Source organism: Salvelinus fontinalis, chromosome 33 (genome assembly GCF_029448725.1).
Source record: "Salvelinus fontinalis isolate EN_2023a chromosome 33, ASM2944872v1, whole genome shotgun sequence".
In the NCBI taxonomy this organism is placed as follows: domain Eukaryota; kingdom Metazoa; phylum Chordata; class Actinopteri; order Salmoniformes; family Salmonidae; genus Salvelinus; species Salvelinus fontinalis.
Window position 1 is genome coordinate 46,871,316 of NC_074697.1, and position 18,011 is coordinate 46,889,326.

An 18,011-nucleotide genomic window follows, 5' to 3' on the forward strand; every position below is an offset into this window, starting at 1 on the left:
AAATAGTGAAGTACAGATACCCCAAAAAACGACTTAAGTAGTACTTTCAAGTATTTTTACTTAAGTACTTTACACCACTGTCTATAGGCCTACATGCAGGAACTGCTAATTTAGCCTATAGCATCACAATCAGCACCTCACCAGTGGGTTGGGGGGTGGATGCATAGAGCAGGTGATGGGGGGCTTAGTGGGCCATTTTAGGAGGAATTGTAGAAAAATAGGGAAAGGGGGTGGGGGGGGGGGGGGTGAAAGGAGAAGATGGATACATTTGGTAGGGGTAAAAGAACAGTTCAAATTTGGTTCAAATTCAGCTGTTGAATTTCGAATAACTCAACACAGTGCAATACCTGTAATGATATCTTGCTGGGTTGAACTGATACAGCCCCTAGGGGGTGTGTGTGGTGTATTTGTTTTTTAGTAGAAAGAGAGACACAGAGAGGAGTGCCCCATCCTGGTACATGTGTATTATGTCTCCTGGGCCCAGTGATGTCTGTTTTTCCACCTTGGGCTAGACCACAGCTGTCACACTAACTCACCTCATACAGAACTCAGTAAGCTGAACCAGAATTGAGAGAGAGAGAGAGAGACAAAGGTGGAGAAATAGAGTCACGTACACATCTGTCTACTACGCTCCCTCTCTGTCCCGAGGTGGATGGACTGTTGCCACGGGCAACCTAGCAACCTGTGTGTAGTCACATAAAGATGAACAGGAAGCTGTGTGTGAGAAAAGCTTCTATTTTTAGGAGAATCAGGAGAAAGGACAAGAGCATAAATGTTTGTGTGTGACAGAGCACAGAGGGTAACAGAGGGAGAAGGAGGCAGATTGTGAGACAGAGTTACTAGAGAGAGCACGAGGGAGGAAGGAACGGAGCAAAGGAGGGAGGGAGCGAGGGAACGTAATGGAGGAGGCCGCGAGTACGTGTTGATGCTGTACGTGGCGTCAGTATGATAAGAATAGAGATGGTGAGTGCAGCGCAGCTGAGACATCACCTTCAATCTCTCACTGGGGCAGGCCGTACTCTCCGTGTGTGTGTGTGTGTGTGTGTGTGTGTGTGTGTGTGTGTGTGTGTGAGCCTGGGCTGTATTTATAAACACAGAAGTCATTTTACATTATCAAAGCAGATTCATTTTTGCAAAGATTTATTTCTGGATACATTTCATTATTGCGTTTTTCATTTTCATTTCCAGAGCTTCAACTACATTTTCACTATTTTAACCTCTTTCATTATTTGAGTTTTAAGAAATACTTGGCTGTAAAACTGAAAAAACTTGACTCAATTACTTTGCGGAAATAGCTGAAACAAAAGAACATCTAGAGATTCCTACCTGTGTTCACATCAATATTACGAAGGTCTTTTTAATGTTTTGCACGCTCAGTGTAAATTTACATTGAGAGAGATACATACAGTACCTGTGTTCACATCGAATACATTAGTAGTGACACTAACTCCAGAGGTACTATCCATGTAAATTCATGTAAAGCACTGTAACACAATATGGCAGTAGAGAATGACAGTGGTGTATAGTATGGTGACAAAGTTCAGGGATTCATTAATGTGTGTGTGTGTGTGTGTGTCTGTGTGTCTGTGGGCGAGGATGCCGACAGAAGCATGATGTTATATGGTCCTGGTCAGACAGAATGCCCCTGCAGTGCCCACGCAGAGACCCCGTTTGCAGAGCACACTCACACGGTCAGGAGTCGGAGCAGCCACTGTAAAACAAAACAGCAAAGAGAGGAGCAACCAGTCAGGGTTAGAGGGCATTAGTAAGGGTATAGCCTGTATAAAGGTTAGGGTCAGGGACAAGGTATAAGTTAGGCTTGAGAATATGGTCTGGCGCAGGACAGATTAGGGTCAGGTTATGATTCGTGTTTAGGGTCATGATAGGGTTATGGCTAGTCTAAGGGTTGAACAGAAATGTGGACATTATGCTAGGGTTGTGGGTGAGGGTAGGGTTAGGGTTGAACCGGGATGTAGACATTGAGCTAGAGTTAGGGTTAGGGTTGAGGCTAAGGATATGGTTGAACCCGGATGTGGACGTGAAGTTAGGGTTAGGGCCAGGGTTCTGGTTGATTTCATGGTCAAGGAGGACTCACAGCATTGATTCCCACATCTTTGACCTCTGGGTTGCTCTCTGATTTATACAGGGCTGGGGAGAGGGGACACAAACACACACAATATTAAGGCAGAACATCATAACCGGCAACAAAACATAACTCGCCTAGGTGTGTGCGTGCGTGTGTGTTGACATACCGAATAGCTTGCGCAGCCTGGTGACGCAGGCCACAAAGCCATGGAAAGGCAGATGCGGCTCCCCAGAGCCAAACCTCTCCCACAGCAGTTGTATGACCTGGCCATCACACTGCACCCCTAGCAGGAGCGAGAGGGAAGGAGAGAAATGGGTTGTTATCCATTCAAGAATGGAGTGGAGGGTAAAATGTAACACACCATATGGAAAGTGATGGAGGGAGTGAGTGAATGAGTGAATGAGAGATTGAGGGAGGGAGTGTAAGAGGCAGAGAGAGAGAGAGAGTGTGTGTGTGTGTGTGTGTGTGTGTGTGTGTGTGTGTGTGTGTGTGTGTGTGTGTGTGTGTGTGTGTGTGTGTGCGTGTGTGTGTGTGTGTGTACGTGTGTGTGTGTGTGTACGTGTGTGTGTGTGTGTGTGTGTGTGTGTGTGTACGAACCTGCAGCCTGGAGGGCCAGACTAAGCTCAAAGGGGCACATGGTCCCTGAAGAGTCCTGATCAAACTTGAAGAAGATGGACTGAAAGAGAGAGAGCGTGAGAGGTCAATGGTAGATGATTGAGTAACTGTAGCTAAGCAATATTACTAATTATAAACCAGGTATTTTGTGTCCTGGATGCTGATTGGCTGAAACAGCATTTCAGCTGTGTGTATATCAGACAATATACCATGGGTATGAAGCAAAAATACTTCTATTTATCTTGGTAACCAGTTTATAAAAGCAATAAGGCACCTCTGGGGTTTGTGGTATAAGGCCAATATACCACTGATAAGGGCTGTATCCAGGCACTCCGCTTGCATTGTGCATAAGAACAGCCCATATAAACTGGCTGCCAACGTAATTAGAGCAGTAAAAATACATGTTTTGTCATACCCATGGTATACGGTCTGATATACCACAGCGTTCAGCCAATCAGCATTCAGGGTTGATTGGCAGTTTATAATGGCCAATATACCACACCCCATCTGGCTTTATTGCTTAACACCTTGGGGCTTGTCCCTCTAGTAGTCATACCTGCAGACTGCGAAGAGAGGCCAGCAAAGGCTCTGTCTGCTCTCGGGTCAGACTGCTACGCCCCCCAGTCTGACAGGTGGGTTAGGGACAGCTCTCAGACACAGACAGAGGCACTCAAAAGTACCGGGCCCGTATCCACAAAGCATATCAGAGTATGAGTGCTGATCTAGGATCAGTTTAGCGTTTTAGATCACAATGAATAAGATCCAATGGACAACTCCTAGATCAGCACTCCTGCTCTTAGGTGCTTTGTGGATACGGGCCCTGGCAAGCAAAACAAAGGCAGTGAGATGTATGGGGTAAGGTTGTGACAACTGGCCAAATAAAAGGATACATCCTCTCCGAAGATGAGCTGTCTGCATGTCTCCAGTGGCAGCTGGTAGTCTTTCTCCAAAACTGAGAGAGGGGGGAGGGGAGGAGTGAAAGAGGCAGATGATTTTAATGGTATATTAGCTTTGAGGTTTTGCCTAGAGAAGTCATCTCTGTTTGCCCAAAAAAGTTTGTCAACCTGATAGAGGAAACCTTGCTACTCTGCTCCCACCTACTGGCTGTTACTGGTACTGCATTGTAAGAATATTCTCCACAAGAGGACCAACATACAATAGTGGTACCCTTCATCACAGCAGTTTAGGGAGTTCTGCAACATGGTTTGACTAAATTAACCTTAGACATGAAAACCTGAGTTCATGAATTATCTAACCTGAGTTAACCAGCTTCATGAACTCCTTTGCATTCAGCTTGTCGTCCTGCCAGGGAGATAAAACAGGTTAAGACTGTCTAAGGGAGATATTTCTCTTCTATGGTTGAGTTATATTTTGAGATGAGAGAATTCCTACAGGCCCCGCCATCTCATCAAAGGTCTTCTGCACTCTCTTGTGATCCTCTGGCAAGACTGGTGGCATTGACATTACCTGTGAAGGACACACACACACACACGCACGCACACACACATCGATAGTTGGCTTGCTGAACTGGAGAGCAGTAGTGCAGTAGAAGCATGCTTCAGTAAGGTTCAACTCACCATGAGGAAGCCAGTGGAGCAGGTGAAATCTTTGGTCCTGGAATACAAGGAGGAGCACCATCAGTCTCAATGCAATATGAGATTGTCACTGAACTGTCATCACCAGCATCATCATCACCCGCCCCTACCCACCCCTTCTGTACCCCAGATTGTTGGCAGTCTTGGAATAGATGCGGAGGAAGAATTCCGCAGGCTGGTTGGGACTGTAGGTGGAAGCCAGAATCACATAGTTTCCCGGGTCCAGCCTCACCTCCTTCCACACAGCCCTACGGTGACACAAGACAAGAAGAAGAGACGAGATACAACTTTATAGTCTGCTTTCATGAAAATGTGACACACCGTATTTGCAGTGAAGACTGGCTGCTGAGGTACAATACCTCAGGGGCTGGTACTTCCCAGAACTCCCCACAGGCTGCTGGGAAGAGAAGAAGCTCTGGCCCAGACACAGGCCCTGGAGCTACAAGAGGGGGAGCGGGGAGGAGAGGAGAGGAGAAGAGGAGAGAGAGGAAGAAGAAGGCAGATATAGAAGAGAGGGAGAGAAGGAGGTAGTGGTTGGAGGGAGAGGGGGGCAGCAGACATGGTTGTTAGATTAAAAGTGATGACATTATCTAACTAATGAAAATATGTTGTTTTTTCAAATACTCCACAACATGATACTCACCTTTGGAGGAACCTGCAAAGACAGGAAAAAACGTCAGACTAACTGAACATGTAGAACATTCAGATTCACAGCACATACAGGGACAAGGCATTTTCTCTCCCTCGCTCTCCCTTCCTCTCTCACCCTGTAGATGTGGAAGGCGATGTGGAGGAAGTTGACTTTATCCTTCTTTCTCCGGTTTTTCTGCAGTAGTTCCACCAACACGGTGCACTGCTTCGCTTTCTCCTTCTGATTCTCGGCCACCTTCTTCTCCTCCGGGGTCATCGCATGATCATCATCGTGCTCTGCGAGGATAAGCTGGAACTGGGGATTCTTCCAGAAAGATCCTACAATAGAGGAGGGATTGGTGAAAAGGAAGGTAGCAAATGACAAGCAGATGAAATCACAAACGTTCTGCTTTTGGAAACACACACACTCACGAGGGTAAGTACAGCTTCCCCCTGCGGTGGAGCCCGATACCCAGGAGCCTTTATGGGAGCTGAGGGTCCAGGAAGAGATGGGGGCGGCAGGGGAGTCGGGGTCGGTGGGTGTGTCCTCGTCCACTATGGGGTCAGGGTCCACACTGCACAGCTCCACTGTGCCAAACAGCTTGCTGAAGTCCTCCGCACTGATCCTGACACATAGAGAGGGATACACACTGTTAGAATGTGTCCGTGTGCTGTTGTTGTATTGTGTGAAACGAGATTATATGTTAGACATTTATTAAAGTGTCATTCCACAATGATACAATAGTTGACAATGCAAAATGCAGATTTTAAAAGATCACATTGTGGACAACTCAAATAGAGTTTTGAGACACGAAAAAGCAGTCATAGTCCAACATGGTACAGTATTTAATTTGGAGTCATCTATAATACATTACATCATCTATGCATTATTGGTATCAGTTATAATACATTACATTGTATTTACACATGTATGCATAAACAAAAACAAAGTACAGCAGAAATAAGGTGAGACTGGTCGATGTTTGTGTCTTCGCGTGTTTGTGTCTACGTGTTTTTGTGTCTACGTGTGTTTGTGTCTACGTGTGTTTGTGTCTACGTGTGTTTGTGTCTACGTGTGTTTGTGTCTACGTGTGTTTGTGTCTACGTGTGTTTGTGTCTACGTGTTTTTGTGTCTACGTGTTTTTGTGTCTACGTGTTTTTGTGTCTACGTGTTTTTGTGTCTACGTGTTTTTGTGTCTACGTGTTTTTGTGTCTACGTGTTTTTGTGTCTACGTGTTTTTGTGTCTACGTGTTTTTGTGTCCACGTGTTTTTGTGTCCACGTGTTTTTGTGTCCACGTGTTTTTGTGTCTACGTGTTTTTGTGTCTACGTGTTTTTGTGTCTACGTGTTTTTGTGTCTACGTGTTTTTGTGTCTACGTGTTTTTGTGTCTACGTGTTTTTGTGTCTACGTGTTTTTGTGTCCACGTGTTTTTGTGTCTACGTGTTTTTGTGTCTACGTGTTTTTGTGTCTACGTGTTTTTGTGTCTGCGTGTGTTTGTGTCTGCGTGTTTTTGTGTCTGCGTGTTTTTGTGTCTGCGTGTTTTTGTGTCTACGTGTTTTTGTGTCTACGTGTTTTTGTGTCTGCGTGTTTTTGTGTCTACGTGTTTTTGTGTCTACGTGTTTTTGTGTCTACGTGTTTTTGTGTCTACGTGTTTTTGTGTCTACGTGTGTTTGTGTCTACGTGTTTTTGTGTCTGCGTGTTTTTGTGTCTGCGTGTGTTTGTGTCTACGTGTTTTTGTGTCTGCGTGTTTTTGTGTCTGCGTGTTTTTGTGTCTGCGTGTTTTTGTGTCTGCGTGTTTTTGTGTCTGCGTGTGTTTGTGTCTGCGTGTGTTTGTGTCTACGTGTTTTTGTGTCTACGTGTTTTTTTGTCTACGTGTTTTTGTGTCTGCGTGTTTTTGTGTCTGCGTGTTTTTGTGTCTGCGTGTTTTTGTGTCTATGTGTTTTTGTGTCTACGTGTTTTTGTGTCTACGTGTTTTTGTGTCTATGTGTTTTTGTGTCTACGTGTTTTTGTGTCTACGTGTTTTTGTGTCTACGTGTTTTTGTGTCTACGTGTGTTTGTGTCTACGTGTGTTTGTGTCTACGTGTGTTTGTGTCTACGTGTGTTTGTGTCTGCGTGTTTTTGTGTCTACGTGTTTTTGTGTCTACGTGTTTTTGTGTCTACGTGTTTTTGTGTCTACGTGTTTTTGTGTCTACGTGTGTTTTTGTGTCTACGTGTTTTTGTGTCTATGTGTTTTTTTGTCTACGTGTTTTTGTCTGCGTGTTTTTGTGTCTGCGTGTTTTTGTGTCTATGTGTTTTTGTGTCTATGTGTTTTTTTGTCTACGTGTTTGTGTCTGCGTGTTTTTGTGTCTATGTGTTTTTGTGTCTACGTGTTTTTGTGTCTGTGTTTTTGTGTCTACGTGTTTTTGTGTCTACGTGTTTTTGTGTCTACGTGTGTTTGTGTCTACGTGTGTTTGTGTCTACGTGTGTTTGTGTCTGCGTGTTTTTGTGTTTGCGTGTGTTTGTGTCTGCGTGTGTTTGTGTCTATGTGTTTTTGTGTCAACGTGTTTGTGTCTACGTGTTTTTGTGTCTACGTGTTTTTGTGTCTACGTGTTTTTGTGTCAACGTGTTTTTGTGTCAACGTGTTTTTGTGTCTATGTGTTTTTGTGTCAACGTGTTTGTGTCTACGTGTTTTTGTGTCTACGTGTTTTTGTGTCTACGTGTTTTTGTGTCTACGTGTTTTTGTGTCTACGTGTTTTTGTGTCTACGTGTTTTTGTGTCAACGTGTTTTTGTGTCTATGTGTTTTTGTGTCTACGTGTTTTTGTGTCTACGTGTTTTTGTGTCTACGTGTGTTTGTGTCTACGTGTGTTTGTGTCTACGTGTTTTTGTGTCTACGTGTGTTTGTGTCTATGTGTTTTTGTGTCTACGTGTTTTTGTGTCTACGTGTTTTTGTGTCTACGTGTTTTTGTGTCTGCGTGTGTTTGTGTCTACGTGTTTTTGTGTCTACGTGTTTTTGTGTCTACGTGTTTTTGTGTCTACGTGTTTTTGTGTCTACGTGTTTTTGTGTCTATGTGTTTTTGTGTCTACGTGTGTTTGTGTCTACGTGTGTTTGTGTCTGCGTGTGTTTGTGTCTATGTGTTTTTTTGTCTACGTGTTTTTGTGTCTACGTATTTTTGTGTCTACGTGTTTTTGTGTCTACGTGTTTTTGTGTCTACGTGTTTTTGTGTCTACGTGTTTTTGTGTCTACGTGTTTTTGTGTCTACGTGTTTTTGTGTCAACATGTGTTTGTGTCTACGTGTTTTTGTGTCTACGTGTGTTTGTGTCCACGTGTTTTTGTGTCCACGTGTTTTTGTGTCTACGTGTGTTTGTGTCTACGTGTGTTTGTGTCTGCGTGTTTTTGTGTCTACGTGTTTTTGTGTCTGCGTGTTTTTGTGTCTACGTGTTTTTGTGTCTATGTGTTTTTGTGTCTACGTGTTTTTGTGTCTACGTGTTTTTGTGTCTACGTGTGTTTGTGTCTGCGTGTTTTTGTGTCTGCGTGTTTTTGTGTCTACGTGTGTTTGTGTCTGCGTGTTTTTGTGTCTACGTGTGTTTGTGTCTACGTGTTTTTGTGTCAACGTGTTTTTGTGTCTACGTGTGTTTGTGTCTACGTGTTTTTGTGTCAACGTGTGTTTGTGTCTGCGTGTTTTTGTGTCTACGTGTTTCTGTGTCTACGTGTGTTTGTGTCTGCGTGTGTTTGTGTCTACGTGTTTTTGTGTCAGCGTGTGTTTGTGTCTGCGTGTTTTTGTGTCTACGTGTTTCTGTGTCTACGTGTTTTTGTGTCTACGTGTTTTTGTGTCTACGTGTTTTTGTGTCTACGTGTTTTTGTGTCTGCGTGTTTTTGTGTCAACGTGTGTTTGTGTCTGCGTGTTTTTGTGTCAACGTGTGTTTGTGTCTGCGTGTTTTTGTGTCTACGTGTTTTTGTGTCTGCGTGTTTTTGTGTCTACGTGTTTTTGTGTCAACGTGTTTTTGTGTCTACGTGTTTTTGTGTCTACGTGTTTTTGTAATGCCAGAACCTACCAGAACTCTCCGTCCTCACTATTTTTCAGTGCAATCCTTTTCTTTTCAGCAGCATCCACATCATCCCAGTCTTTACTCCTGCAATTACACACACACAGGAAAATGAGCACAGGATTACTGTGTAACGACAAAATGAAACACACACACACACACACACACACACACACACACACACACACACACACAATTCCTCACTTGTCACTCCAGGGTCCAGAGTACTCCACAAAGCCCCAGGGGTTCCTCAGCCTCAGCAACAAGGCCTCACCAGCCGACTTCTTCACCTGAACCACACACACACACACACACACACACACACACACACACACGCACACAAACAATTATGTTAGCAAAATGGGAAAGTGGATTCTTTTCTGATGACTTTAGCTTGGTGAAGCACAGTATGTTACATACCGTGTCAGTGTCTGTGATGGCGTAGGCGTGGCCCTTCACAAGTCCCTCTGCAGTCACTGTGCCTATCTCAAGATAGTTCGTAGCCTGTGGAGATACACAGCACATAGAGAGCAACTTGCTTCTTACACAGTGACAGTCACACTTGCCATCACAGTAGCTATTGACGAAGGAGCGGTGTGGGTGTCAGAAAGGTGTGTAGCTATGTTGGTACAGTATTCACCATGTGCCATGGGTGTAAGTGTGTGTGTGTGTGTGTTCTTGCTTGCATGCTTGTGTGTGTTTGTGCTGTACCTGTATGAAGCAGCTGAGAAGGCTGCCACGGGACACGGCATCATAGAGGGCTTTCCACATGATCCTGGGGGTGCGTGAGGATACAGGGAGGGAGTAGGCTATGCCGCCTGTGAAGTCCTCCATCGCCTCAGAGATATTACCCCCCTTCAGACTGCCATATGACCCGATCAGCCTGCTCCGAGATAGGGATAGAGGGAGCAGGCGAAAGGGGTGTGTGGAGAGAAAGGGGGAGGGGATAGAGTGGTGGGGGAGAGGAAGGAGAGAGGAATGAGGGAGATAAAGGAAGTGGACATTTTCTAGATTGACATTTTCTGTCATTTAGCAGATGCTCTTATTCAAAGTGCCTTACGATAAACGTATTCAAATGAGGAGGCTGAAACCTCATAAGAGCATTGTCAGGCATACACAAACACTACAACCATGTAGCATATTACACAAGCGCACACACACACACACACACACACCCGGTTGACTGACTTGGCATAGGCTTTCTCCACCAGGGCGCTCCAGTACTCGTTGCGGGTACAGGAGTAGCTGAAGAGCAGGCGGCCTCCGCGTACAGGCAGCCTGTCATCCACTACCACCTCCACCCACTCACCATACTGCCAAAACTACACAGGGAGGGGGAGGGAGGAGGTGGGAGGGAGAGGGAGGTACGGAGGGAGGTACGGAGGGAGAGGGCGGTAGCGAGGGAGAGGGAGGCATAAAGAGGGTGGACAGAAAGGGAGGGAGAAGGGATGAGGGGGATGTAGGGAGGAGGGGAGAGAGACATCTACATTGAATGTGTTGCATAACAGTGGGCAAGTACAGGCTTGCATTAAAACATCATAGAGGTCATGAGTTATTAGTGATGTTCTGTAATTACTTGCCCATAACCAAGGCTGTGTGTGTGTGTGTGTGTGTGTGTGTGTGTGTGTGTGTGTGTGTGTGTGTGTGTGTGTGTGTGTGTGTGTGTGTGTGTGTGTGTGTGTGTGTGTGTGTGTGTGTGTGTGTGTGTGTGTGTGTGTGTGTGTGTATCCCAGGATAGTAGCTACCTACAAGTCTGGACTACACTCCCAACATAACCCCTCCAGCTCTCTAAATCTACACATATTTATCCCCCTTCCTTCCGACAAACACGTTAAGTCATGCCCCACATACTTCACTGAGAGGACATGAGAAAATATTCAAGCAATTACAGAAAATCCCTGAGTCATAACTCATGGCCTCTGTGTTTTAATGTTTCCATTGCATGTCTTTTCACAGATGTTACTTCATGAGACAATGTTTTGGTAATGACTGGTAATCAATCCCTTTAACCTGACACAATTAGTCCAGAAACCAATTGAATGATAATGATGTCAGGGGCAAGTTTGCAGAGACGAGAGAGAGAATGGGTTAGAGACGTGTGTACGAAAATGTGTGTGTGTGGGGGGTAATTAGAGATCTCCCTCGTTAGTGATGGAAAGGGGGGATGAAAGGTGTGTGTGTTGGGGGGTCATAAATCTAGTAGGGTAATTATATAGCAGTATAAGCAAACTAGTACAAGCAAAGTTAATCTAGGGCAGAGATCATCAACTAGATTTTGCCACAGGCCAATTTTTTCTTGAATGGATGGTCAGGGGGGAACATAATAACAAATTATTTGTAGACTGAAAAATGACCGCAAGAAGCCCAAACAGATATAATATTTTACTAAAACAACCCTTTCAAAGTTTGCTTACATTTCTATACGATCACATATATCTCCATATCACAGGAGGCTGGTGGCACCTTAATCGGGGAGGACGGGCACGTGGTAATGGCTGGAGAGGAATATAAATTACACCACCCAACTTGGTCTCAAAGCATTTTGTATTATTCTGTACGTAAACCCAAACCACTCCAGTTAGTATGATATGTCACGTTTCGATGTGGTTACATAAGACAGATGGTCACTAAAAGCAAAAACAAAAGGAGGGTGGCTGTGGATGGATGGATGGGTGGGTGCACAGCGAGAACGTCTAGCAACCCAAAGATTGCGAGTTCAAATCTCATCACGACCAACATTAGTATTTTAGCAACTTTTCAACTACTTACTACTGTTTTAGCTCCTTTGCATCTACTTAGCATGTTAGCTAACCCTTCTCCTAACCTTAACCCTTTTAGCTAACCCTTCCCCCTAACCTTAACCCTTTCCCCTAACCTGAACCCTTTTAGCTAACCCTAACCGTAACCCTTTTAGCTAACCCTAACCGTAACCCTTTTAGCTAACCCTTTCCCCTAACCTGAACCCTTTCAGCTAACCCTAACCCTTTTAGCTAACCCTAACCCTTTTAGCTAACCCTTTCCCCTAACCGTAACCCTTTTAGCTAACCCTAACCGTAACCCTTTTAGCTAACCCTAACCGTAACCCTTTTAGCTAACCCTTCCCCTAACCCTTAAACCTAACTCCTAAACTGAACCCTAACCCCTAACACATAGCCTAGCTAATGCTAGCCAGATAGCTAACGTTAGGGACCTAGCTAGAATCCATATCATACATTTTTCATATTCATAACATATTGTACGTTTTACAAATTTGTAACAAATAATATAAAATTGTAATTCGTAACATATACAAAATGGATGATGGACAACCACAAATGAATACATACTACATGAAACGTAACATATCATACTAAATGGAGTATTTGCCCCCCCTGGTCCCATAACACACACTAACACATGCCTATATTCTCTTATTTCCTTTGTTCCCTTATTAAGAACTCTTTACGACTGATAAATAGCTAACAAAATAGCTACATGGACCGAGTTTACCTTGTATCTTTGTATATTTGCTGTCTCTATGCACACTCACAGGGCCCTACGCACTCACACACACTGTCACTCCAACGCACACACAAACACTCACTCCATCATTTGCCCACTCACACATACATTTATACTGACTCTACACACCCCGCACAACCACTCACATACAAGCTGCTGCTACTCTTATATCCTGTTGCCTAGTCCCCTATACATATCTACCTCTATCACTCCAATATCCCTGCACATGTAAATATGATATTGGAATTTACTTTTAAAATATTTCCTGTATATAGCATATATACTGTATATATACTGTATATATACTTACTTTATTGTGTATTTCATATTTCTTATTCTTATATCTCTTGTGTTCTTTTTTCTATTAATACATTTGCTATTGATTACTGCATTGTTGGGTTTTGAGTTTGAAAGAAAGGCATTTCACTGTACTTGCGACATGAAAACTTGACACTACTACTTTTCAGTCCTGCTTTTGCTACTCTCGCTCTTTTACATGGCATGCTGCACTAATACGATGGTAATGGACATTCTCATTGTAACAACAAAAAGTGAGTATGCAGAACACATGTACACAGCAAGCACAGGAACCCTCCCCAGGCATTACCGTGAAGTGGAAGATGCCAGCGTAGGATTCTGTCAGGCTCTGATTGGGTGGTACCACTTTGACAAAGAGATTGGGGTGCATGGTAAGGCAGGACAGGGCAGCCAGAAGCCAACAGTCACCTATTAGAAAAAGAAAGAGACAGGCCACTGGCATGATAACTAGCGGTATGAATTAGATTTTATTTCAATTGATTCTACATGTTGTTTTTTTTCCATTTCAAATCATTTCCTGACGCTTGAGGAAGTTCTAACGCTGCAGAGTTCCCACACTAAAACACTCTCTCCCTCACAAACACACACACAAGCACAAGTGCACACAAACATGCCTGTACACACACAGGCACATTCCTCTCTAACGGTAAACAGCTGCTCTTTGTGTCCATGTAGATGAAAGAAAGAGGTGTTGATGTTTGATGCACGCACACACACACACACACACACACACACACACACACACACACACACACACACACACACACACACACACACACACACACACACACACACACACACAGGATGCCACATTGCCACCAGATCCATTACACAAACCTATAGGACAAATAATGAAGCAATAACAAGAAAGCAACATGAGAATTCTCCCTATTTCACAACAATGAAAAACAGACTGGACATCGCATGAAAAGCGGTGATAAACAAGGCACATTGTTTTTCATGGGAGAAAGGGGTGTGATCACAGGGTCCATTTTAGACCCACAGATACTCCGGGGAGGTTGGGACTGGGAGGTGAGAGCACAGAATGTCACCCCGATCCTCATGCTGTTGGGACATGTGTTTGGAGCGGAGCCCCTGGGGCGGTGTGGAGGGGTGACATATTCAATGTGATTAGAGGATATCTATCAGAGTCTGACCCATACAGATAGTACAACCAGGATATCATCTCGACCCCATTCCCAGGAGAATAGGTTTGGAGAGGTGAGGTCAATCTAGTTATACATGAAAACTGTGAGTTGGAGTGAACATAAGTGTCTACCTGTTATTGCAATGATATCCCATCCTACGATGCTTAAAACACACACACACTTACCCAGCTGGCCCTGGCAGATATCGGTGGTGCAGGTTGTGTCCTCCACAAACACAGCATTGGCACTGATCTCCTGCAGAGAGAGAGACACGGGGCAGAGGTCAAGACTACAGTTTACACTGTCTGAGGGAATGTGGAACTCTTGTTTCATTCACATAACAGTTAACTGGATGAGGACCAAGCAACGTTGGTGATTTCAACTGCATCACAAACGTTTCATGGCTTCTTCGGTTGCTCTCATGATTCCATGTCTTTTCTGCTTTTAGTGATATCCTGTCCAGCTGTTTGGCACAGACTCTGTAAGTTCTCTTTCTTTTCTCTCTCGACATTCTCGGTGCTGTCAATTCGCGCTCTTCTCTCTCTGAATACGCTCCAGCAGATCAACCTATCTTCCTCGGGAACTAGACCACACCTGACAGTGAGTCAGCTCCGGTGTAGCCTACATCTGTCCAGGAGCATCACCCAATTGTACACAATGAGACCTACTCATATCCTCATCAACCTCAATTCATAATGTCAATGTAAAAATGGCTACAGATATGCATAAAATAAGCATGACTATCTTGAGTAAGAAAATGTATTGCAATTTAGATGTATGTTTTTGAGAGTGACCACATGGCTGGCTATCATGTAGACCAGGGTTCCCCAAACTCTGTCCTGCCCCCCCTAGCACTACATAGCTAATTACAATCATCCAAAGCTTGGTGATGAGTTTGTTTTTTGAATCAGCTGTATAGTACTAGGGCAAAAACCAAAATGTGCACGGGGAGCAGGAACGAGTTTGGGGAACCCTGATGTAGCCCAGTGGTCACCAATTGGTCGATCACGATCGACTGGTCCATCTTCAAGGCATCCCTAGTCGATCACCAAACATTCCTGTAGAAAAGCCAACGATCAAGGATTGCGCTCCTTTTTTGTGTGTGTTGCGCTGCCAACTCTGCCTACCTGGCAGACGGGGAGATCTGTGGCTAAATCGAGTGTGCCTACGGCACTGGCCAATCCGGTAGCTCAAATCACCGTGCCTACAGCTTCCGTCACCCTGGGCACAAAATTTGATACTAGCCTATGTGAGATTTCATAACTTTTAAAACCATTACCAGAGAGAGACTGTCAAAGAATAACCTACAGCGAAGAGCTGCTATTCTGAGTGAGTTCACATGTAAGTTTTTATTCAGTAGTGTTTTATTTAACTAGGCAAGTCAGTTAAGAACAAATTCTTATTTACAATGACGACCTACCAAATCTGGGCCAATTGTGCACCACCCTATTGGACTCTCAATCACAGCCATATGTGAACCAGGGACTGTAGTGACACCTCTTAGCACTGAGATGCAGTGCCTTAGACCACTGCGCCACTCAGGAGCCCTATTAAAACACTATTACAAACAAAAGGCATTTTTTCCTACTTCCACTGGAGCTGCACTGAATGAGTATCCAGGTGTAGGCTACCAATAGCCCTGCATTTTTATTAATATTAGCATTTCGTCCTGTCTATTGTAATATCAAGGAATATGTAGTCATAGGTCATAGGGACAACATTATTTTGTGCGTGAGGCTAACGCGGTTTGAATGGTTCGAGTTTCGCCATCAGGTGGAAGATTGTGTCCTCTCTCTCTGGTCAGTCTCACCAGAGGAAAGGAAGGAGAGAGCAGGGACCGTGAGAGAGAAGGGACTCTGCTGCTCTCTCCCTCCCTCCCTCAGCTGAGACTAATGCTGTGTTCAAAGCAACTCGGAAATCTCAGACTTCAGTGTGTTCAAGACAACTGGGAAGTTGGGAATAAACGAGATCCGACTTGGGGGGAAAAATCTTTAACGGTCATCCAGCTCGGAATTCCAAGTCAGAAATATTTCTACTTTGACTTTCCGACCTGAAAATCACTAATATCATGATTTGACTTTTTTTTCTTCTTGTTCCCAGTTGTCTTGAACACACCATGACCATCAGAGGCAGTTAGCATCAGTCCAGTAAAATAAAAAAGCAAATTATTTAAATGTATACTGTGCCTCGCAAGTGCTACAACTGAACTATGTTGTTATCAAAGCTCGAGTTTTGAAATATATGGCCAAAGAATAACAATATTGGCCGGCCAGGCATATAGCCAGTATGCTGTGATAATGTATTTGGCCTACTGCACAAACCTCAATCCTACAGAACAGTTTTATTATTTTCATATTTAATTTTTTTAAGTCATGTTTAAAAAAAAAATCTGTGCGGTAGATCTCGACTTGCTTGTGTATACACTGTCTGTTAGGACAGTAGCCTACCTTGGGTCGCAGCCACTTGATCTCCTTTTTGGGATCCGGGTCGGTAGGCATACCGATTGAGCTCTGGTCCGCGGCGAAGGTTGAGTCAGAGAACAGCGAACCGGATTTAACGCACGCATCTAGGAGGGCTACATAGTCCTGGTCCCGAAATTGAACAGGGTTGGCAATGGAACCGACCTGCTGAGTCTCCATGTTCAAGTTGAGATCAATTTGGAAAAATAGTAAATGTAGCCTAATTAGAGTTAAACTATGCCAGCTAGCCTATTTTGACTCACACGTCTATGCTTATTTTTTGGGACTTGTGCAACAACCCCAGTTCTTAAATACACACACACACTCATTCACCCGTATGGAGACTTAGGGGCGCCTCCCTTACTCGAACCATCCCAGAAAGGTATGCAGAGACCCCCGGAGGTTTGGAATTCTCCCCCTTTTGTTAACAGAATCAACGTTTCCCTATACTGTGGCCGGAATTGTGATCGAATCAAAGTCATGTTAGCCACTTTCAATGCAACAAATATGAAACAAAACGAATTATGCAAGACTTAGTAGGAGGGTGTATGCAAAACAAACTATGCAAGATATTTTGCAGAGAACTTCTGAGTAGAATTATATTGCAACGACTGGCACAAGCGAGTAGATAGATGTGCTTGTTTTGAGATAAAAGAGAGAGCCGTATGTACTGCCACGTGTGCACATTTGTTGATATTCTTTCTTAGTTGGTGAGTTATTAGCCCAGTTATAGCTCATTTCTGGTTAGCGATTATGGAGTGATTGCTTCATACAAAAGCAGAAACAGTGTATATTTCTAGCCATCTGAGTCAAGTAGCTGTTTTTATGTCTTAAAAGGGCAGTGTTGTATTTTGAGACATGCTTGAATAAGCTAAGTAGCCAATAGGCAGACGGTAGCATACATTGTTGTCTGATTCTCTGTAATAATAAAAATTATATGGGAATAATAATGCATTTTATTTTGTAAAGTGGTTTCTTGCATAAAACTATGGTGCTCCCGAGTGCCACTGAATCTCAGTGCAAGAGGCGTCAGTGCAGTACCTGGTTCGAATCCAAGCTGCATCACATTCGGGCCGTGATTGGTAGTCCCATAGGGCGGTGCAGAATTGTCCCTGCGTCATTCGGGTTTAGCGGGGTTTTAAATAAGATTTTGTTCTTAACTGACTTGCCTAGTTAAATAAAACACAATACCACAGCATTTTCAGTCACGTCCTTGTCTGAAGAACAAGTGGATAAACAGGTTAATGACAAACCTTGCGTGTTTTTTCAAAGGTGTCTTGGAACGTAGGCCTACATTGAACACCCCATGCTGTCTACTACTGTAGGCTGAATGATACGACTATGTCCTTGTTAAAATGTTATGGGATGCATTTTCTCCATTGTTTTTGACATTATTATCAAAGAGCCACAGTAGCCTTCCTAGCCACAGTTAAAACAGTTACTTAAAGCAGGTACAGCCTCAGTGTTGACAGTAAACGCACGCCGGAAATTGCACTGAATTTTCACAATGTTCAGGTTTGCAGACCTGAAATTTCCTCAGTGCTGAAAACAATGTAAGGCAACATTGGCTATGTCACTTGCTTTGTCCACAGGAGGATTCGGACTCTCAAAGAGCCCTTCAGTCTGTCACTGGG

The 18,011-nt window shown here is 43.9% G+C and overlaps 1 protein-coding gene across 1 annotated transcript; it reads right to left on the reverse strand.

Moving 5' to 3' along the window:
- Positions 1 to 1,123: 1,123 nt before the first annotated feature.
- On the reverse strand, positions 1,124 to 17,402 carry LOC129832408 (calpain-8-like). Its single transcript, XM_055896443.1, has 22 exons — positions 16,366 to 17,402; positions 14,104 to 14,173; positions 13,060 to 13,178; positions 10,140 to 10,273; positions 9,663 to 9,834; positions 9,372 to 9,455; positions 9,156 to 9,241; positions 8,961 to 9,038; positions 5,359 to 5,552; positions 5,063 to 5,265; positions 4,940 to 4,951; positions 4,656 to 4,735; positions 4,422 to 4,544; positions 4,279 to 4,315; positions 4,094 to 4,168; positions 3,958 to 4,003; positions 3,592 to 3,653; positions 3,258 to 3,326; positions 2,684 to 2,762; positions 2,253 to 2,369; positions 2,096 to 2,148; positions 1,124 to 1,711 (listed from the first exon to the last, which is right to left on the reverse strand). Exons 1-22 carry the CDS (start codon positions 16,555 to 16,557, stop codon positions 1,685 to 1,687), a joined length of 2,112 nt encoding a protein of 703 aa, XP_055752418.1. The 5' UTR covers positions 16,558 to 17,402; the 3' UTR covers positions 1,124 to 1,684.
- Between the last annotated feature and the right edge of the window lie 609 nt (positions 17,403 to 18,011).

Excerpts from the sequence above, each read along its gene's own strand:
- LOC129832408 (XM_055896443.1), bottom strand. The coding sequence starts at position 16,557 with ATGGAGACTCAGCAGGTCGGTTCCATTGCCAACCCTGTTCAATTTCGG. Across the intron at positions 5,266-5,358 it reads GGGAAGCTGTACTTACCCTC|GATCTTTCTGGAAGAATCCC; the intron begins GTGAGTGTGTGT and ends CCTCTATTGTAG. Across the intron at positions 4,316-4,421 it reads AAGACTGCCAACAATCTGGG|GACCAAAGATTTCACCTGCT; the intron begins GTACAGAAGGGG and ends CTTGTATTCCAG.